Raw genomic sequence first — 23,699 nt, forward strand, 5'->3', positions numbered from 1 at the left:
AACAAATGCTTTTATGGGTTTATATATTTTATATTATGTATACATATTTTATATATTTTAATATTGTAACTATTTTATGATATTGTTTAATTAGGAACTAAGGAAACAGCCAATTCAGAAACATAGGAATTAGAGAAGGGGACATAGGAATTAAGACCACAGTGGCCTACCACGAAGCCACAGTCATTTCACTTAAGAGATTTTGTTAAAATTTGACAGTATCAGGATAGCTATGACTATTATGGCTCACCAGAAACACATTACTCTGGATAATACCCCCTCCCCCAAAGAAAAAAAAATCTGGTTATTACCCAGCAGAAGATGACATATTAACGGAAGCCATCTGGTATCTGGATTATATATTCAATATGCGCTTTTGGCTTTTGACTGCAAGGAAAAGGGGGAGTATCAGCCCACACAGCATCTGTGCTTCCAACATAATTTGTTCTTCTCAACACTTCCTCCTACTGAATTTTGAAGATTTCCAGATGAATGTCTTGTCTGCGTCTAAGGATTCCAATACTACATACTCTACAATCGCCCAGGAGTTTGGTAAATGTGTAAGATAAAACCTAATCGCCACATGCCACATCCTTATCAACATTAAATTAAAATTAGAGCAGGCATTTGTTACAATGAGAGCCTAAAACTCTTTGTAAAAAAAAAAAATAGCCTTCATAACATTATGTCTTTTTCACGCAGGGATCTCTTTTCAAACAATGCCAATAAAACAGAACCACAACCCCTAGTCTCTCAAATACAGTACAAATTTATTCCATATGATATGACCTTCAGTCAAACTATACCAGAGATCTTGTGTAGTAAATTAGGTCACAAATTGTGGTACAGCATAAATTAGGGTCTTCGGGTTCTCTTCTATGCATAGAGGAACCTACTATTCACACAGTAGGGAATCCTCAATAACACCAGATGTTTCAATCATAGAAGAGTTTAGGGAATACTTGTTTAAGCTAAACTTCAGGATGATCATACCCCAGGACAAGTCAGATCAAACTGAAATTTAAGTTTTAGCTCAGATGGTCCTGATCCTGTAAGCATTCCAAAAAGTCCTGAAGACCAGGCTTTTCCTCCAGGTGTTGGTAAAATTACTGGTTGACCTCATCTTGGATGGGATTATGATTGAGTGATAATTTCCAGGATCCTTGGTTATAATAGCAATATTGCCCTGTTTATATAAAACACTGAGTCCTACAATACATTTTGGTGTTTTGTAAATCATCTACAAACACCAGGTTTAAATGGGTAGCTATATAGTTTTTAAAAAGAAATCAACTCAGATGGTGGTGGATTATATATGATGGAATGTTAGAGTTGCACCAGTTACAGATGGTCCTCACGTTACAACCATTTGTTTAACAATTGTTTCAGTTTATGACAGCTTTGAACAAGTGGTACTTACAACTGGTCCTCAAAGTTTCACTGTTGCAACATTCCCAGTCGTGTAATTGTCCTTTGTAACCTTCACTGTCGGTTTCTCACAAACAATGGGAAAGCTGGCAAAAGATCACAAATGGAAACCACCTAACATTCTCACTTAACAACAGCACAGGATTCACTTAATGACAGCAATCAGGAGAGCCAGAACTGCTGTTGCTACACAGCACAGTCATGTGCCTTTACACTTTACAACCACATCACTTAGCCATGCAAATTCTAGTCCCAATTGCAGTCATTAACTGAGGACTATTTATACCAGCGGTGTCAAACTCATGGTCCATGAGCCGGATGTGTCATGCACTGGCCACGCCCACTCATTTTAGTGAAGAGGAAGAAAGCCGCGATACGTCAGGTGACAATATGACACCGTGAGTTTGACACATATTGAAGCACACCTATCAAAATTAATAAAATTTAAAAACACTGCAGTTAAGAAGCTAGTGTCTAAGAAATAAAGATAAGTTAGGATGAATTATTCCTAGGTTATCAAGCTTTCTACAATTAAGATTACATTTAAGTTTTAAAAGTTCTTTAAAATGCATTTTTGATACAGTGGGGGCGGCCTTTCCAGATGTTAGAAAAATGGTTATATATTGTTTTGTAGCTGGAACTCCAAATCATAGCCCCACTGTTACAACAGAAAGGAAAAATTGATTTTGGGAGGAATATGTGTCAATCTGTTGCAGAAAAACATTTAAGTTGTTTTGAAGTGCACATGATAAAATTGGTATCTTTGAGCACAACTGAACTGATGTACAACAATCTCAAATATTACAGAACCTGAGCACCTGATCAAACTGTTTCTGCTATTATCTTTTCCCCAATCCTAATTATAAGAGTAAAATGCAATGATTAAAGCCTAGCTCCTTCATGACCATAGTTAAGCAAAAAAGAACTTCAAATGGATCATAGCTATTAAAATGGAAAATATTATAAAACTTCAGTTTTCATCACCAACACTGAGCATTTTGTATCTTGAAACGACCTGAACAATTCTGAACAATTTGTTATGTTGGACAATTTCACTGAAATCAATTAAATTGCTTTGCATAGCATTTTGTGTTCAACACTTACAGTTATTGCATTTAGAAGCCTTTATATTAGAATATAAATAAATAGCTTTCTTTGTGTTGCATTCATTATGTAGGAATCACAATCATTATAATGGAATTCATTTTGATAACAAAAATTTGCTTGTGGCTTTGGGCTTATGTATTTCCACATCAGAAAATTAGTTGTCTCTCATCACATCCAAGATAGAACTAAGCTTAACAAAATAAATTAAATTCATATTCAATCAAGGTAAGAAGAATATGGTTTGTCATTTTCTTTGCAAATGCCACATTTTATTAAGAATGTCAATATTTCAGGGCTGTGAAGTTCTAAACATATTCTATACATTTCCATTATGTTATATTATACACAACAGTAGTCAATATTATGTTTTAACTTGTTACAAATGACTACTCAAATAACTTCTAGTTTCATTTCAACCATCAAAACAATACATATTCATCACCATCACACTGTTAATTTTTTGCTTGATGTACCAATAGTACAACTGCCTTAGAAAGAAGAACTGAAGCCATGGATTTTCAAGCTATATTTGCTCAATTTAAATCAGACACTTGCCTAATTTGACATTGTATCCTAACAAAGCCATTACCACAGCATTATAAAAGTTATAATCTTATTAATTCATATATCTTTTACAGAAACATTTAACTTTAATTTTAAAAATTATACTTTCTTCTTTAATCTATGGCACTGAGAAGATTTGAGGCCTTGAAGAGTGCTATAGTACTTTGCAGAGAAAACATCTGCCATTGACAGAAGTTTCTACTGCACTAAAATTACTGGAAGGAGATAGCCAAATATGGGTGAAAGTCAATAATTCTAAGAAAACGTTTATTCATTTGTTACCTCTTTAGTAATCTATTGGAAACGGGAGAGACTCTTACTGAAAAATGAAGGAAGGAATGAGTAAGGAATGAAGTAATGACCTGTATTCATATTTCCCCATAGCAACTATCCTGTGAGATGAGTTGGCCTGAAAGTGGGTATCTGGTCCAATGTCACCAAACCAGCTTACATGCCTCATATGTGACTAGAACCCACAGCCTCCTAGTTTCTAGACCAGCACCTTCATCACTACACCAAACTGGCTCTCACCTGAAACCAGTTACAAATAAATCAGAGGCATCCTTCAATAGTTGTGAGGGATACCACAATAAAAAATTCTTAATTCTCTTGCTGCTGTGTTCTAAAGTAATTCACAGCCAACTACACAGAGAACAACCTACAGCAATTTATTCATGTAGCAATAGCAATTACTTCAGCTAAGTGCACAGAGCAATGTTTCCAGCCTGCTGTGTTGGGAACCCAAATATTCTGATCATAGATATGACTTCCACATTATGTCAGGGCCACTTAAAAGTTATGTCAAGAATCCCATATTTAAATCCAGTAATAAAACAGAGGAACAATCTAGTCAATTTCCAAGTCTACTACTTGGAAAACTGATTAAGGTTGCTCTAATGAAGAAATACTTCTTAAGACATTACTCTCAATTCTGCTTTAATTGGAGAAAGCTTTGGGACATTGATTGTTCTGTTTAGGGAATAATATGAACTTACCTCAAATTAAAAAAATGTTCTACACAGAACCTTTATTCCAGTCTCCTTTCAAGCAGAAAAACAAATGTTATGTGCCTAAAGAAGAAAAATAAACCCAACTAGAAATTGTACGGATGGTGTAATTTTCAGGTAGACCTTGAGTTACAACCATAATTGAACCCAGAATTATGGTTGTAAATTATGTTGGTTGTTAAGGGGGTCACCAAGTGACCACACCCAATTTTACAAAAAAAAAAATTGCAGTGATAATTAAGGGAATCATAGCAGTTATTAAGAGAACACTGTGGTCATTAAGTAACCACTATGTTCATTAAGCACCCCCCATAAAGGACCCCTGCAGCCATTAAGCGAATCCATTGGAAGAATACACCAATTTCCAACTAAAGAGTTGTAGTGGTCACCTGTCCACAGGATGCTGTACATAGCACCCAAAATGCAATCACATCTGACCATAGGTTGGGGAGGCATCAGGATTTCAAGTCCAAGTCATAATTAGTCCAGGGGAGATCCATCATAATTTTGAATGGTCACCAGCAATAGTAAATTGCCAAGTTTTAATTCAATATAACTCAGCTTCAAATCTTAGCATGGATGCCATGTTGGAGAAGGCTGTTTTATAAGGCTGGATTGTTTCAGTGTGATTTATACTGATGGCCAATTGACCATTTAATTCAAGACAAAGATGATGGTGGGGATTAGACTTTGTTCTTGGATTGCTGCTTGGTTTTCTCCTGTGGTTAGAATCTTCTTTGCTTGGCTTTGACTTGTGAACCAGCTTGCCTTTTTCTCAGGTAAGTTGGATCTGGTCATAGTGACACATATCAGGGCATCATTACCAAACCTTAGTAGGAACCAAGCTTTTCACAGCATGGAACTGCTAATAAGGAATTTCATTTTAATTGGTGCAAAGTCCAACACACAGGATTTTTAGTGTCTGCTTTTTTGCATCATATAGTTTGTATGGCAAACTATAAGCCCAATTATAATTAATCTTGGGGGGAAATATTTTCAATTAGGAAGTCTACGATATTTAAGTAGTAGTAGGCTATTTTTCTCACATGAACTTATGATTTTTTTAAAAAAAATCAGTAATTCTCTTTTAAACACCATAATTTGAACTGTACCTCAACTGTATCTGATAAAAAAATACCCAGACGGTAATTGTTTTTAGATAGCTAATGAAAGCATTTTGATTCAGTTTAGCCTAAATGGGACTTAATTATCCCAGATTACAATCCTCCATGGTCTCCGATTCCATCTTTAACCCTGTTTCTTTCAGTGACTTCACTGTTGTTCTTTTTAATTGTACTATAACCCTGAGTTTCATGGATGTGCTGAAATTACATCTAGAAAAAGGTATGTGTGCCGTGTATGTTTGAAAAAAGACATACAGAAAACATTGAAACTCTAATACTTCATTTGAATTATCCATCTATCTAAACCAAATCCAACAGTCAATAAGTGGACAATTTGATTGCCAGAAAATTTCATAAAGAAAGCAGGTTTCTATTTCTTACATTTGAGAGAGAAAAGGGAAGGAAGATACCAATCGGAATGGTGATTTTTCAAATTCTGCTGGAAGTCAGGTCTGAGTGGTTTAAACATCTCCATTCTCCATTCTCAATGGAGCCATCTATTCACATTAAGCCAAACTTGACTTAAATAGAACTGAACTGCATGCAGTCAATTATACTGAGATTTTGTAAGTTTTCCAAAACCTATGCAATTCATTTGATTGACTTTGGGTAACACCGTGTCTAAATGGTTCCACTGTAACACTGAAGCACTGACACTTTTCCTTCCCACCCAGTTTTAAACATCCCTTTTACATAAGTTACAGTTGTTCGGACATTAAAAATGCATTGCAGCCATGTGTATGTGCTTATGTGTGTTATTTATAGACTGATGTATATGAAGCTTGTCAAATGTTAGATTTTACTGACGAAAAGATACATCTCTGCGTGTGTGTGAGGCAACTAATTTTGCGCTCAAAGTAGCTTAATCCAAACATAAGGTGGAATTTTTCTAAACTGGGTACCATAGCTTAAATATACAATGAAATGTTCCTGTTGAGCCATTGTATCAATCCCATTAATTTTAATCTCTGCTGTAACAATACATTCAGAAAATGCCTCAGTAATATTATATGCCACCCAAGCTTCCAACTTCAAAGTATTTCTTTGATGTATCAGAACATTGCGTCTTCTTCAGTCTTAATGTCCTTGTGTGTTAATTCAATCCTTCCTGAACCTGGCATCTGCCAAACGTTTTGAATATAAGTTCCCATAATTTAATTTAATTGGGGACCAGCTGACTACAATGTAATAATAAAATTAAAATACCACAACAGATTCAAACACAAAGAAAACAAATAAGGAACAGATAAAGGACATGATCTGACAAGCAGGAATAATCAGAGTCACAGCCAAAACATCTGGAGGATATAAGGATATGCAATTTTGTGCCAAATTCAAATGCATTATTCTGCAGAGCTGCCACAGCAGAAAACAGAATGGCATTTTTAGCACCTATGTTTTTCCTTCCATAGCTGGCAAAGAACTGAACATAGGAGGAACAAGAGAATCAATCAATGTGTTTGGTGTTGACTTGACAGTGTGCATGATCTGGGACTTGTAAAAAATATGGCATTTATATGCTTTCCCAGAAACATACAGTAAAACTTAAAGGAAATTTATAGCCTTTTGGACATCTAATATATGAATGTTTTACACTAGCATGACAAGAAAATAATTTAACACTAAAAGCTACTTCCAAAGCTTAAGCAACAGCCTTTCAGAAAGGACAGAAATGTTTCAGATTCTTGGTTAAGACACTTGGAATGCTAAGATTACATAGGAGATTTTATGTGGCCTGTTCCTAAAATAACAGCAACTGGTAATTAGTTGATAGAGAGAACGTTCACTGATATAGCAAATGAATCAATTAGATAGAATTACATTCTGATTGAGAAATATATCCAGTGATAAGTCTTAAAGATAGTAGTGAGACAGTATATTGCACTTTTTTTTTTAACTAGGTGAATATAAATGCTATTTTGAAAAATGCTGACTCTTTTCCTGAAGGGATGATTGGCCTTCCTTCCAGGAAAGGCAGGACATCCTCTTAAGTAAATAATTACGCGAGGTCAAGATCCCTGGCCCAGCCTGTCCCTGACACTGGATAGTTCCAAATGCTGAAATGTATAACTGATTACAGACATAGCTCAATTATTTATTCAGCATAACTTGCTCATGCTTGGTTGTTTATTTCTAGCTTTTGACAATCACTAGTACAAGATATTCTAAGCTTTAAGCCACAGGTTTTTTTCTTGCCTGCCACGATCGAATTCCACATTTATAGACATGACACATTTTGAAGGTATCTTTATTGTTTCTGCATTGCATGAAACTGTATGTCATTTTATCTTGCTCTTTTCACACACACACACACACACACACACCAGATAGTTTCTGTTGGTTTTGTGAGCTTCTGCCTGAAAAAAATTACAGCCTTGGTTATAGGAAGCCCCTTTTGTGTCTACCAGTATCTTCTTTTAAGATCAAAATTGAATGTGTTGCTTGAACAAAGTCCAGCTCTGAAACATTTTACATTTGAGAATTGCCTATATTGTCTATAAATACTATATTATAGGCTTGGGAAGATCAGAAACCAAACCTTCCTTTATAATGAATCCTAAAACAACTGTCTTCTGAAAACCTGCTGTAACAAGCCTGGGTTAAAACATGCAAGCAAATAAGACTAGTTTGAAACATCAAGTTCAGGCCTGCCCTGAACAAGGAATTTCTTGAACAGATTCATCTCTGGCTATCTTGTTGTTGTTTTTTCACTGAAGCCAAGCAGAACACACACAATCACCCACGTAAAAGCCTTTCCCAATAGAACAAGTAATCTACAGATGATTGGATTCTGGCTACCATCTCTAGTTAATGGATTGACCTTTTTCTGGGCCAAAGGAAATACTTGGCATTTTGGCAGGTATTCCCAAGGTGTGGGGTTTTTTTTTAGGCAAAACTAAGATGGAAATTTAACTGTAAATTATTATTATTTTTATTTAACTGTAACTAAAATATATTAAATATTTAGTACATTTAATCATGTAATACCATGTTTCTCATATAATAAGCCTGGGTCTTATTTTTTTTTTTTTGAGCCCCGAAAAAATGGCTAGGCCGTCTTTTTGGGGGTGACTTAATTCCACCCCCTTGCATCTTCAGGCGGGCGGCGACGGCTTGGATGTTGACCTCGGCGTTGGTGGGGCACTTCATATTGGGGTCAACGCAGGCAGCACCATATCCGGGTGTGCAACAAAAATACTTCCTAATGGGAAGCCCCCCCACCATTCCCCCCATTTTGCATGTTTTAATATAGGCCTTAATTTGGGGGGAGGGGCTTAATTTCATTTCATGCCTATAAAACATGCTGAGACTTCCTATTGTGGGAGGCCGTATTGTTGGAGAAACAGGGTAATTATTTGATCCTTTCCTCTTCCTATTGTTAAAATTAACCCTAATCACTTCAGGGCCATTTTAGGATTACACCAAAGCCTTCTAGAAGCTCATATATTGTTGGTGGCAAGCCGGTGTTGTTCTTTCGTTTTGTAGTCTAGAGCTTTTCAGACTGGTCCCAGGTTTCGGGAGTCTCTGGGCCTCCTTTTCTAGAAGAACCTAAGAAGTACTAAGTACTAAGAAGTGTAACGTCCCTATGTTGAATGAAGCCAAATGGGAATTTCTGTGAACTTCAATCCTTTGCTCAACCTAGCCATGTAAGATACGTAAAACAAAAGTTAAGGGACCACAATTGACCGCTTCTGAGTTAAAGTTTCAGGTGAACCTGCACTCTGCTACTGAGGAAAATTATATGGGGACGAAGACAACCTTCTCTTCCAGTTAACAGAACCTAAAATTGAAATATTCAAAATGTTATTAGCAAACAACTAACTTTAACATACTTAACCATCTCTTTGTGCTATTCATAGCTAATTTATTTACCCAATGGCCAAAGTGTTTCTTGGCCTTAAAGATTTTCATGATCCTATTCTAATGCAAAACCTGAGATTTTAGCAATAGGACCTTCAATGTTCTTTATGCCCTTAAAATGTTTCTTCATCCTCTTTTATTGGCATGAATAATCAGGGTCAAACAAATAAATGTCTTTGTCAAATAAATGTCTCTAGGGCAGGGTTGTCAAACCCATATGGTCACGGTGGCATCACATGACATATTGGGACTTTTCCCCTCTTTGCTAAACCGGGCATGGGCGTAGCCAGCATGTGATGCATCCGCCCGACAGGCAAGGGAGTTTGACAGCCCAGTTTTAGGATAACTATTGTCTAGCCACCTAAATCTTGCACCTTATGTAGAAGAACTATTAAGGTCTGAAGAACTTGACTTCCAATGTATTCTATTAAAGGGAAGACCATTTTAGTAGGGTGTTGGTTTCTTTATAAGGAAAAAAGTATAGCTGATATATCAAAATGTTTTCAATGCTAATACCATAATATTCAACTCTGAAATAAGTAAGGGTGAAAGTCAATCTCACAGCATGCTTTAAAAATACTTTGAATATTTGCCATTAATTTCAATAGTTGAATCTACATAAAATATTCTGAAAGCAGTTCATAAATATAAACAAAGTACAATGCTTTAGGACAAGTAACTTACTATACCAGGATAAACTTGTGCCAATCATCTTAATGAATATATTGATGCAACAAGCAGATATAAAAACATCAAGAATAACATCAGTTATTTGGTGAACTCAAATTTAACTATATAATTGTAGTTACATAATATTTTTGATGGTATGGTGCAGAGTATGAATACAAGAGTGCCTTTGCCAAACCACAAAGCTTATTAATGCTCATTAACTATCCTGCAGCAGCTGCTGACCTTCACACATAGTTAAAAAGAACAATATTTTATTTTCTAATTGCTCTTTGTATTAATTACACTTTCATGTATTTATTAGCCAGAGATCTGCCTCAGCAATTTTTAAATTAACATTTTCTTCAGATATCATAAAAGCAGACTATAGAGCAATCACAACAAAATTGACACTAGAATTACTAAAATATCAATTCCGGCATACTTTCCCCCAAAAAAGCCAGGAGACAGTAACACAGAAAAAAATGTCATATTAACAGAAATACAGGGTTTTATCTAAAGTTTTTTGTACCAGAGACAAATTTGTTGTGTGTATAATCACACTTGGTCAAATGAAGTATTCAATTCAATACAAATGCCCACATGGGAGGTTTAATAATACCAAATGGAACATTTGTTTCATTTTGACTGATAAAGGAGTTAACGCTTACTTACGTAAAACTATAAATAATAACAAAAATGGAACCAGGTAACCTATGTACATGCCTGTTCCATCTTCTTTCCAAATAGTAAAAGCTGGAATAAAAATCCCATCAATGTTCTTTAGAGCAGTGGTCCCCAACCTTTTTTGTGCCGCGGCCCGGTACCGGCATCACAAAATCATCTGCGGCCCGGTACCAGCATCAGCCCGCATGGCAAGGCGAGCTGAGCGACCGGCCAGCCAGTCGTCCGCCGCTTTTCCCCGCCACCTTCAACTCCTCCTTTGTACCTGTGTCGATGGGCTTCGGGATGGCTTCGGGATGGTCGCTTGGCTCGCCTTGCCATGCATGCTGAAAGAATCCTCGCGCCTTAGTTTTGTTCGAAGCTGCCCCCCCCCCCAATGAAACTAAGGCGCGAGGATTCTTTCAGCACCCAAACGCCGCTTTCTACCCGGAAAAGCTCACCGGAAGCACTTTTTCATCAAAACAAGATGGCAGCGCCCAGCAAACCGGCGGCCCAGTAGAAATTGTTCCACGGACCGGTACCAGTCCCCGGACCGGTGGTTGGGGACTCCTGCTTTAGAGTGTGTCATATTTGAAAGGCTGCCTAGCTAAGATAACTCCATGATCCAGTTGGGCTTTATCTATATTTGTGGTCTGAGGTAGTTTTGAGATCCTGCAATGAAGTAGCCATTTTTATCCAGATCATTTTGGAAGTTGGTGAGACTTATATATAATTTCTATCATATAGTTCTTTGTAATCAGAAATATTTTGGTTACAATCTTTTAAAGTTATGGATTTAAACCCACATTTTGAATTGACTTTAAAAAGTACCAGGAACAAAAACAGATTTTAGTATAATCACTGGGGGTAATATCTAAACTCTATAGAATTAACTCACTGCATTTTGAAATAGACGATCCATATAGTCCATGTCAGTAACTGATATCCCACCCCAAGGAATTAAAATACCCTTCTTGTTGGCGATGCCAACTGAATTATTTTTAGTTTATTTTTCACATTTCTGAACCACCCATCCTCCTCAAAAAGAGCAAAATGTCCTATGTGAAGTGATCTCCAGTTTTCTCAGACCTAACCCATCATATTATAATAAATACATACACAAGGTCTACTAAATCTAATGAAAAAGAATGCTAATGAAAATAATAGAAGTGTCTATATTGTAAACACAGCTTCAGAATCCTCAAGCTGATTGTGAATGTCCATGTTGTATATCCATAAAAATATCTCTCTTGTACCATCTATTTTGCAGTAATAACTTCTGGCAAGTAGTCTGGGAACAAAACTGAATTATTATCAGTGCAACGTTATGTTTTCTACAGCAGCGGTTACCAACCAGTGGCCCGCGGCCCACTGGTGGGACGTGAGAAAATTTTGGTGGGCCACAGAGAAATCTCACGCCCAGAGCACCCCCCAAAGCAATTAATCCAAGCTGTGCAGAAACACAAGGCTGCACAGCTCACATGGCCCGCAGGAATCCTCCCCGCTCACTCACTCCTTACCTGGCAAACTTGTCTACTAAATTGCTATTTTTTCCTTTTTCCAACCATCATCTGTTCTGCTGTGCAGAGAGATTTAGATTAGCTAGGAAGCAGGAAATGGTTGGATTTCTTGCTTTCTAGCTAGTCTTTAGATCTTCGGCTCTGCTTTTAAGCACAGCCAAACCTCCCTTAGGGCTGAAGCTTCTATTATTCAGTGCAGACTCATGGCAAGCAAATTTGTGAGACCGAGGTAGCCAATGGCAGATAGATAGATCACTGAATGATTCTGTGAGCGACTCAATCTGTCTGCCTGCTTTGCCTGATTTTAGGTGAAAGTTGCTCTTTTTAAAAAATAAAAAATTCAATATTTACTTACATGGTGTGTTGTGAGGTAATTTTATGAGTTTGCTTGCAAGCAAATTTTATGTGACAGACTGAGCTAGCCAATGGCAGATAGATAGATCTCCGAATGACTCTGCGATTCTTTGAGCAACTCAATCTGCCTCCCTTCTTTGCCTGATTTTGGGTAAAAATTGCTCTTTTTTTAGAAAAAAAATCAATATTTTATACATACATGTATGTATGTATGTATGTGTGTGTGTGTGTGTATGTATATATATTTGTTTTCTTAAGTTTTCGCGGGTATTTATATATATGGTATTCAGCTTTGTTCGGGTATTTTCCCACGTCATTATAGTTGTGCTTTTAAAAAAAGCACAACTACAATGACGTGGGAAAATACCCAAACAAAGCTGAATACCATACATGTAAGTACCCACGAAAACTTAAGAACACACACACACACACAATTTACATACAAGCCATGCCCAGCCAATCACATGACCACCAAGCCATGCCCACAAATTAGGCCACACCCACAGAACTGGGTAGTGGTCCCTGGGATTTAAAATTATGAGTTTGGTGGTCCCTGAAGTCCAAAAGGTTCATGTCCCCTGTTCCACAGTACAGGACCACTTCTGCTGTAATGGATAATCTTGAGAATATTATTCAATCACATTGAAGGATCATCCACCCAGGAATAAAGAGGAAATGATTCTTCCCGCACAAACTCAAGAGCTGCCCTTATTTTTGTAACACCAAAATATACAGTTTAATGTCATTTCACTTTTGCTAGAGGTCCTGCAGCCTTTACTTGTGATTTGGATTAAATTGGTTTGATTGTTTGACTATACGCTCCAAATACACTCTGCTTTCTTCAAACACTCTGGGAGAAAAAGAGTGAAATAACCCCAGGGATAGTCAACTATGTCTGTCCGGTGCAAAATCTGGAGTTGTTTATTGGGGGAAGGTATATCTAAGCAAGGCTGGTCCCCCCTCCACCCGCCTCTCTTATCAGAGGATGTGAGAACTTACCCAGAACAGCAGATTGAGGGCATAAAGCAAGCACCGCAAACACTTCACTGAATCTTCTCTGGCCATTGTGGTGATCTCCTCTTGGTGGAAAGCCCCATTCTCAGACTGGCTACATCCTCTTTTTAACTTCCCGCAATTTTTCAGATTTTTCACAATCTGAAAAATAGATAGATAGATAGATAGATAGATAGATAGATAGATAGATAGACAGATAGATAGATAAAGGGAGGAGAGGTGAAAGAAGAGAAAGGATGTCCTCATGGGTGAAGGCTGAAAGAAAGCAAACAAGGGGATGCGAGATCAACCCAAGGTTGCCTTGTGGGAAAGAAACAATATCTCTCGGCAAGCTAACCAGACCTTCTGTTACTTACTTCAGCCTCCTCCACGGGGCCAGAAATAGATCTGGAAAGTTTGGAAACACAGCAAAGATCAGTCCCTCTCCCTCCTCCACTGGTAAATAATTAAAATAACAACAACAACATCGGCACCATGATGGAATTTGAGACCAACTCACGTGCGTTCATAGAAGCCTGGATGGCAGCCTTGACCGGTGCTTAAAATTTACTCAGAACTGTGGCTTTTGTTTGTTTGTTTCCCCTGTGCCTATTTCACCTCTGCACTCAAACGTTGCTGGGCATAACTACACCTGCTTTGGAAGGTGAAAAAGTTGGTCCTTTTATTACTCCCGGACGACCTGGATAAGCGCGCGCGTGTTAAAAGAGAGAGGACGGTGAAAAAAGTTGGCGCGATCAAGGACAAAGTAGTTAGTTCGTTCTCCATCTTCACGCTATGGGCCAATTTCAGGGAGGGAGGCCAAAAAAAAAGAGAGGTCTTTTTCTTAACTAAGGAAAGGGAGGACGGGGGGGGTTGGGGGTGAAACACAACGCCTTGCTTATCGGATTTAATACGATGCAGGAGGGTGCGCTTCCCGGGTCTGCTGGACTGTCAAAGGTTAAAAAAAAACCAAAACAAACCGAGGTTAACTTGTCGGAAGCGAGTAAAGAAAAGGTGACCGACCCAGTGCGGTGCAATGCAGGGCTGGGGCAACGGGGTTACTCGCTTGGGCTATTTGGGCTTTCGGCTCCGTGTCCGCAGATGCTGCTAACTCAAAAGGGACGCCTCGACTTAAGGGCTCTCACAACCCATGCTTTCTCTTCTCCCTTCCCAATTGCCAGCAACGGTCCGGCGATTGCACCGCCTCTCCAGCGCCAATCGGAGCTAGCATGTTAGCCGAGCTTCTACTCCTGAGTAGACAATGCGGATGTAAGAAAAAGCCCAGGAAACCTACCACGCTGGCCACACACACGGGCTGAGCAAACACCGCCTCGTCCTCCTCCTCCTCCTCCGTAAACGGGAGTCAAATCCCAACAAGCAGTTTCCGTTTAAAATCCGAAGCTTTCCGAAGCTTTTAGCGCTTTCCAGCTCGGCCAGGGGGGGAAAAAAAGGCTGCTGGGGCAGGGCGAGAACTTCACTTGCAAACTATTTCTTTACTCCCACCTCCTTGCCAAGCCCTGAGTGGCGGCTCTTCGAAAGGCAGCCGCCAGCTGCACAAATCGTTTGCCACGCATGCTCCAGAATCCCCTCGTCTGTCGGGTCTTAGAGCCTGCTGGACAGGCGTTTCCTCAGTCTTATTTTATTTTATTTTATTTTATTTTATTTTATTTTATATTTTTTTATATTTTATTATTTTATATTATATTATTTTATAATATTTTATATTATATTATATTATATTATATTATATTATATTATATTATATTATATTATATTATATTATATTATATTATATTATTTTATATTTTATTTTATTTTATTTTATATTATATTATATTATATTATATTATATTATATTATATTTTATATTTTATATTTTATATTTTATATTTTATATTTTATATTTTATATTTTATATTTTATATTTTATATTTTATATTTTATATTTTATATTTTATATTTTATTTTATTTTAATTTAATTTTGCTTCATTTGTTTTTAAACAGAAGTAACTGGCAAATGGACACTTTGTTTCCTATTTTGGACCCTTTGCAACTTGTCTCTAGCTATAATAATGCAAAGGTTACAATGCCATGACTACTGATAATAGGCACAGTCACCATCAGTGAATTGCAAAAAGGCAGCTTTTCCTTGGAACAGCTCACATCCTGCCAGGGTACCTTCAGCGCTGTCAAACAATGACGTCTGCCTATCCCAGACCCTTGGAAAAGACACAACGGGTGGGATAAAAAGGTCACATCCAGTCTATAAACAATTGGCTGACTGCCATCAACCATCATAAGAGGCCAGAACTGAAGAAATCATCAAAAGATTAAAAGTGCAGATTGTGCAAAGAAGCAGGAATGGTAGTTTATATATTTGGTTGAAGCAAGAAGATTTGCGCAAACGGATTGTAGAAAAATGACGTAACACAGTCGCCAAAAGGATTCCCTGGAGTATCTGTAAAAATTATGTGCCAGTAATGAAAAGTTGGTGGGACTTGTATAATTGAAAAATAGCTGAAAAGGGACAAGTTAAAATATTGTGGGATTTTTTTCAAATACAGTCTAGGCTTATAACACGCCAGATATAATTGGTTGAAAAGAAGAAAGTGTTGATAATGGATGTGGCAATACCAGGGGATAGCAAAATAGAACTACTATCAAAGAACTACTAGCAACTACTAGCAACTACTAGCAAAGAACTACTATCACCAGATCACTAAGTATCAAGATCTGAAAATTAAAATTTAAAGATTATGGCATAAACTGGTCCCAGTGATTATCAGCGCCCTCTGTGCCATACCAAAAATCTTGGAGACCACTTTACGTTGTCATTTCCTATCTAGGCATTGACAAAATTTCCATCTGTCAATTACAAAAGGCCAATGCTATGCTTGGATCCATTTATGCAACATTATGACATTGTAGATACTTTAACAGAGGTAGTCCTCAACTTACGATCACAATTGAGCCCAAAATGTATGTGGCTATGTGAGAAATGTGTTAAGCGAGTATGCCTCAGTTTGTGACTTTTCTTGCCATCTTTGTTAAGTGAATCACGGCAGTTGTTAAGTTCCTAGCATGGTTGTTATGTAAATCTGGCTTCCCCACTGACTGTGTTTGTCAGAATGTCGCAAAAGGGGGTAATATGACCCCAGGACACTGCAACTGTCATAAATATTTTTATAATAAATATAAATATTTTTATAATAAATATAATATAAATATTGCCAAGCATCCAAATTTTGACTGCATGACCACAAGGATGTTGCAAGTATGAAAAATGGTCATCAGTCACTTTAAAAAAAAAAATATTGCTTACATATTAAAATATTGGACAGAGTGTGACCATCCTGTCATTATCTCTACCATACACATTAAAGTATAAAACAAATAACATATATACACATCACGCGTTGCCAAATTTTATACAATTATTCTATCCGGTATATTCATTTATACTTACAGCATAAAACATCATACATTGCTAATTTTATACAATTATTCTGTCCACTCTATTCATTTATATTTACATATATAACATCAAATTTCAAATCTGCAAATCCTAATTATTTTCTGTTTCAACTCCCACCTCTCTGTTCGAACCATTGGTAAAATCTATTCCAAATATGATACTCCTGTCTCTCTTTTATTTTTTAGTTGTAATGTCAGCCTATCCTATTTCTGCGCAAACCAATATTTCTAGATTATCTCTCTTTCTAAAGGAATGTCTTCATTTTTCCATTGTTGGGTTTATACCATTCTTGCTGCTGTTATGATGTGTAATATTAAATATATTGACCCTTTGCTATATCTCTCTTTTATAATTCCTAATAAGAATAGCTCTGGTTTGAATTCTAAATTTTGTCCATTTCTTCCAACAACGTCTGTCTCCATCGCCAAAATTCCTTTGCTTTTTTGCATGACCATCACATGTAAGTCCCTTTTTCCACTGGCATTGTAACTTCACTAAACAAACTGTTATAAATCAAGGACTACCTGTACCTTGATGTTTATTAAAGAACTGACAGTGGTGATTTCACATTTCTATCAAACAAATAAGAGTTTGACAGGGGCAGAATGTGGATGCATAGAATGTTTGCTGATTTTAATCACTTGATTTTAAAATGGTAATAATGGTCATGAATTTCAGATTACTGGAGAGAGACAGCATAGGAAGGAGATGAGAAGCAGTGCAGCTGATAGAAAACAGAAGCAATGCTTTTTTTCAAATCCCATTGAGAAAGTGTAAAAATATTCATATGCATAAATAATAATACATGAAATCTGCAGTTCTGAAGATATTTGTCTAAGAAGCCAAACTGAGTCCAACAGGATTTAACTTCTGGACGGTCATGTATGTGGTAATACTGTAAAATTTAACCCTGCTATTCCACATAGTTGATTAGCAAATATTTGATCTACTGCAGTTTCAACTGTTGACTTAAATGACTTCTTCATGAGAGCCTCATTTAAGTTCATTTAAGGTTCACCCTCAGAAATCGTTGTGTTAAAACTTAGGATCTTTGTGACACCATAAAGTACCAACACAATCCCAAAACTTTAAGTGAATATGATGTCCAGCACTCAGTGTCTGAATAGTTTACCTATTCAAAAGATTGATGTCTACGGTATTCAGAAGAAAGAATGAGGAGATGGATGGAACCCAGTTAGTAAAAATATAACGGAGAGACATGTTGATTCCAAAGATGAAGGGGCTGGGGAGAAGCATTCCAGTAAAAAAAATAACAGATGGTGCATATGCACATGAAAATGTCCATGTGCCTCTGAAATGCATTCTGTCTGCATTGATCTATGCTCTGCTTGAATGTGTAGATAAGGAAATATTACAAAGACATTTTTAAATAAGCTTTTGCTCCATAAATGAACTTATAAAAAGGGTGCTTATTTGCATCAATTTTATTTATATTTTCTCCATATTTTTCATTTACCCTTTTTAATCTATTGTTTTGTTGACTAGATTTCTATGTGGTGTTTCTTTTATGTACTGTTTGAGCACTGTTTAGTGGAAATGTGAGTTAAAAATGTAGATGCATTTTTTAAAAAAATTAAGTTTAGGATCCCTGATCTAGAACTTTGGCTCTTTGTTTAGTAGTATCCTGAGAATCTTACGTGCTATTAGCTAATGAAGGACTAGGACAGGCATGTAATTCAGTCCATCTACCTGCTGGTGGTCATCCTTCTCTTTCTGTTCACCCTTCATAGCATTACAGCCTTTTCCAGAAAGCCGGGCCTTCATATTGTATGTCCAAAATATGATAATTTGAGTGTAGTCATTTGTGCCTCAAATGAAAACTCTGGATTGATTTGTCTGATAATTCCTTTTTGGTTTGTTTTCTTGGCGAACCATGTCATTCTCTGGAGTCTTCTCCAATACAAATGTTTAAAAGCATCAATGCTCTTTCTGAAAACCAAAGGGAAATCACTGACTTCACAATTCTGATCTTTATAGGTGCAGATACATCAAGGTGTCTGAATAGCTTTTTCAAGACCTTGGTGGCTGCTCTACTTAGTTCTAGTCTGAGGGGTATTTCTTGACTGCTGGTTCCTTTAGTGTTGATGGTTGTTCCTAAAAAGTGGGAGACTTCCACCATTTCAATATATTAATTGACAACTCAATTAATTAAAAAATTAATTGACCTCACCCTTTCCTAAGAGGTCTGTAGGGGCCATGCATAAGCGCACCAACGTGCCTACCGTCCCGGTCCTATTGTTTCTTTTATTTTTCTTATATGTATCCATGTATTTATAACTATGTTTATACTTATACCTATTACCTTGTAAGCAATTGACAAATCAAAATAAATAAATAAATAAATAAAAATTATTAGTCTTGGTTGATCTATCTGCTATCTTTCCTTAAATTTAAGTTCATATAAGTTGAAAGCTTCCCCCAACAGTATTAATTTTTGAGAGCTCCATGAGCTGATTTACCTGCAAAACCTATCCTGCAAAAACAATTAAGGCTTAACATTTGCCAAAATTTGCCACCCAGTTGGGACATGAAGCAATCAGAGCTTCTCCTGCCCATTTCTACTTGCTTGTCCTTAAACCCTAAATGAGAGGTCCCAAAGCACAAAGAAGATATGGACTTTTTACTTTTTTTAAATGATCAGCTAATATAGTATCCAGTTGAGACAACAATCTGGGATGGTTGAGGGGAAGTGCTGGGAAGATCAACAGGTATGTATCAGGAAGAGCTGTGTAAATTCACAGGAAGGAAGAAGCTTCAAAATTGTCAAGCATGCAGTGGGAAGATCGATGACAGGTCACTGGAAGATAGAACATTGGAGATCCAATACACAGATTTCTACCTGGGCAAATTAGAAGGTAGATAGATTTAAGATGTTCATGTGGGGGCATCTTCTGTAATAGACTGATGAGAGCCAAATATTGGCTGAAAATTCCAGGAGATGAACTCTGGATAACTATACGGCATTAGGCTGACAGTAGCTGAATTAAAATTTGGGTCCACATAATTATTGATTTTATTATTATACACAAAAAAAATTACAGTGTACACAGCAAATGAGATAACCATGCTGGGTTTCATATCACAAATCACTAGTTGAACACTTCCCAAGCATTTAGGACTGTGTAATGTATCGGCGGATTATGCGAGCACATCCCAGTAAGGTGGCCTTCTGCAGCTGACCAATGGTGATTTTGTCAACGCCAATTGTTTTCAAGTGCTTGCCTAGGTCTTTAGGCACAGCAGCACCCAGTGTGCCCAGTACCACTGGAACCACCCGCACTGGTTTATTCCAGAGTCTCTGCAGTTTGATTTTCAAGTCCTGATATCTGGTGATTTTTTTCAAGTTGTTTCTCGTCGATTCTGCTGTCACCAGGTATGGCACTGTTGACGATCCACAATTCTTCTTCTTCTTCTTCTTCTTCTTCTTCTTCTTCTTCTTCTTCTTCTTCTTCTTCTTCTTCTTCTTCTTCTTCTTCTTCTTCTTCTTCTTCTTCTTCTTCTTCTTCTTCTTCTTCTTCTTCTTCTTCTTCCAACCACATTTTTATATGAGCTCAACACAAATTTGGGAGAGAGAAGACTTTCCTAGGTTGTTACTGTATTCTGTATTAATAAGTGTTCATCAATGCTGATGGAGCAAACAAGAGAACAACCTTTGGGCTGGGGTCAGCCAGCATTTCTTGATTTTTTACAAAACCCCAAGGAAAGCAGGTGCATAGAAGGCTGATCAGGTAAGAGTCATTGTATTGGGGGAAGAAGGCTAACCTTTTCCCAGACTCTTCCCTTTCTTCAACAAAACAAACAGAGGGGGAGCTAGTTTAAGGATTAATGCAAGCTAAGCCAAATCACAATAAAGATGTAGCTTACTGGTCTTGCAAATATGGTCCTGGTCTGTTTAAGAGTTAGGATCCCAGGCAGAGCCATTCTCATTCCTTGCTGCCTGATTCTTTTAACTGATAAAAATAGTTAACTGAATAAGCTATAGCTCAGCAAAAGATATTTCCCATTTACTTCATAGCTGTAGCTTGCAGTAGCTATCAAAACCAACTAAGATATTTGTTGGTGTGAGCAACAGCTAAAAGAGTCTTCATCCCTGTGCAAGATATGCACTAGAGATGCAATAAAATGCATATCTGAAGCCACCCCAATTGTTTAGGATTTGGGACAGAACATACAATCATTTTTCTTTAGCAGTAAAAATGCAGTAATAACAATCAGTTAGATGGGGTGTGGGTTTTGTTTTTGTATGCAGTTTCCCCAATTCAGCTAAAGTCCGATTTACCTGATGATAGTCTGATTCTGATTCTTACTGGCAACGTTTTATCTGTTCATCCATCCATCCCTTAAGGACAACCTGGACAATGACCACTAATTCAAAAACATCGCTGGGACATGACTGAACTAACTTATTTTATAAAGCTGTTATTTTGCGAGAGTACTGCTCAAAATTACCACCCTTGCACCATATTTTAATGATATTATACACACACACACACACACACACACACACACATAAAAGATTGGGGCCCACAAGAGGTCCATGAGTTGGTTACTTTAATCAGCAATCCCCAGTTTAGAATAGTGGCATATAATTTTGTCTGCAGTAAATAGTAGTACAGTAGGCTGCACTAAGCATGCTTGAAATACAGTTAGCCCTTGGGAATGTGGATAATCTGCTATATTCCAAAGGTCTCCTGTTATTTGAAAAAAGGGATCTACATTTAAAATAATCTATCAATAATAAATTCAAACTCTATGGTAAAGCCTTGTGTGTTTTGAATTCTGTCTGTCTAGTAATGCAACCATTACTAGAAATATCATTTTTTAAAAAACTAATCTGAATTCTAATCTTCCAGCTAGGTTAATTTCCAAAAAGTAATAAGGGTTAACCCTGATTTCTACATGGGAGGATACCATTAGAACAGGGAGGTCAAACTTGCAGTCTGTGGGCCAGAGATGTCACACGCTGGTCACGCCCAAAGTCATGATACATCACGTGACAATAACGTGACGCTGCGAGTTTGACACCCATGCACTAGAACACTTGAGGAATGTAGACAAGAGACGAATGTAGACAAGAATATAGACAAAAGATTTTTTAAAAACCCAATCAATATTGCTTGGAAAACATATATGAACACATATATGATCCGTGTATCTGTCATTTCTTCAATGGAAGAAGAAAAGGGGGGGAGGCTGATAAAAAAACCCTTTCTTGATGTAACCTGAATATATTTAATCTTATATCGAATTTGTATAACCCACACATGATACGATGAAGGGAGAAAAGCCAGATGGCCAGAACTATCACCTCTGAGAGGCACAACCGGGAGATGTGAAGGTCATGAAAATTCCACAGTGAGATTGTACTTTGGGAATCTCTTGAATAGTTTGTTCTAGAAAAGGGGGGAGGGGGAATTAGGTATGCCCTGGGAAACTGTGAAAAGATCGTTCCTTACAAGAGGGGTGGGGAGGGATTAACATACTGGCTTTCATTTCACTAAATAGACATCGAGATAAGGGGAGGGGTTCTAAACTCCCTTATCTATCCCTGTATGCCTGAGAGACCTCAGACGCTGCTTTGAACTCCTACAGGAATTGTCTCATCTCAATAAAGGATTCCTTTGTGGTACGTTTGGATACATTTTCAGAAGTTCATTCTAGTTGAGTGAATGGGAAAAGTTCCATAGCGTGACAACATCCATGCAGTGATGTAAAGGTTGATTTATTGATAAAAGCAGGGCAGGTACATATGTAATTGATTTTTCTATCCTATCCATTGAAATGAAACAAAAAAAATGGGACGGCTCCTTCATGACCATTCTTGACTTATTAAAATGCTTGTACACCTGTCTGTGCATGAAGCATAAGAATCAGTTAAATGTCTCTGTTTCTGTCTTTTCCTCTTGATAGAAGTTCATAAAAAGGCTTGGGCCTTCAGTCAAGTTCACTTCAAATATTTTTTTTTATACAAAAATGTATGCTTATGCTTATTTTACTAGTAATATATGGATGGAAAAAATTCAGTGACACGATCCTAATCAGCAAGCATTCTGCTCGCTGCTGACTTTAATTAGATGTTGTTTTCGCTCATTGCGTTATACACGTCTGTGTTACTAAAATTGAGTGATCATTTCTAAGTGATTCAGGAATATACTTTTATGATTTAAGGAAGACTGACAAGCTGTGACAGGCAACAACAAAAAACGTGAACTTTAGAGACTCTTCATGTATCACCCCTACGTAGCAAAGTCATGTGGGGAATGCTGATGAAATTCTACCTAAACAAGGTCACTCCGAAGCAAAGTGAGGCGTATCAGAATGTGGCTGGGAACTCAAAAGTTCTAAGATACGCAACAAACTTTAAAAGAATAAAAACAGGCCAATGAGCATGTTTTGTAGGTATGAAATACCAAGTCATCTAGAAGAGAAACCAAGGGAAGGAAAGAAGTGGAATGGCCTATCAAAGGAAAAATGGTGACTAGCTGGCTAGAACAAAAACTTCTTTATTAGGAAGTGAGGAATTGATGCAACATGACTGTGGTGCACTTGTGATTGAATATAATGCATCAGCTAATCATAAGAGTTATGTTCTGCTTTTTAGCCCCTGACCTGAGCCTGGGAAAAGAAGAATGGTGATGGATGGATGCTATCATATGATGGAAAAGAGGTTTGATTAGAACTCTTTTAGTGCACTCCAACTTGATATGCCTGTTCACTTGGTACTTTGTTATAGTTCGGTTTAGTGGTGGTGAATGTAAAATTGTGCACCTATAAAAAACAAGAAAAGGAATTGGAGGAAGAGATGATATACAGTTCAATCCGGAAGAAATTTATCATCTGTGTAGTTACACATGGAAGCTTCTTTCTGAGACATAATTTATGTTTCCATATGGAAAAATATATAAATCAACCACA

The 23,699-nt window shown here is 37.2% G+C and overlaps 1 protein-coding gene across 8 annotated transcripts in view; it reads right to left on the reverse strand.

The window, feature by feature from the left end:
* TSPAN12 (tetraspanin 12) overlaps positions 1 to 14,864 on the reverse strand; it is a 62,858-nt gene extending 47,994 nt beyond the window's left edge. Inside the window, exons 1-2 of one of the 8 annotated variants that reach the window (XM_026713113.2) lie at positions 14,582 to 14,864; positions 13,294 to 13,449 (exon numbers count right to left, since the gene is read on the reverse strand). In XM_026713113.2, coding sequence (XP_026568898.2) covers positions 13,294 to 13,359 — 66 coding nt within the window. In that variant the 5' untranslated portion in view covers positions 13,360 to 13,449; positions 14,582 to 14,864. Of the gene's footprint in view, positions 1 to 13,293; positions 13,450 to 13,650; positions 13,720 to 13,807 lie in introns of those variants that run through there. The other 7 variants (XM_087934053.1, XM_087934056.1, XM_087934057.1 and 4 more) reach the window with 7 other exon arrangements.
* Positions 14,865 to 23,699: the final 8,835 nt, after the last annotated feature.

Source organism: Pseudonaja textilis, chromosome 5 (assembly GCF_049901715.1).
Source record: "Pseudonaja textilis isolate UNSWEBS1 chromosome 5, rPseTex1.2, whole genome shotgun sequence".
NCBI classification, from domain to species: Eukaryota; Metazoa; Chordata; class Lepidosauria; order Squamata; family Elapidae; genus Pseudonaja; species Pseudonaja textilis.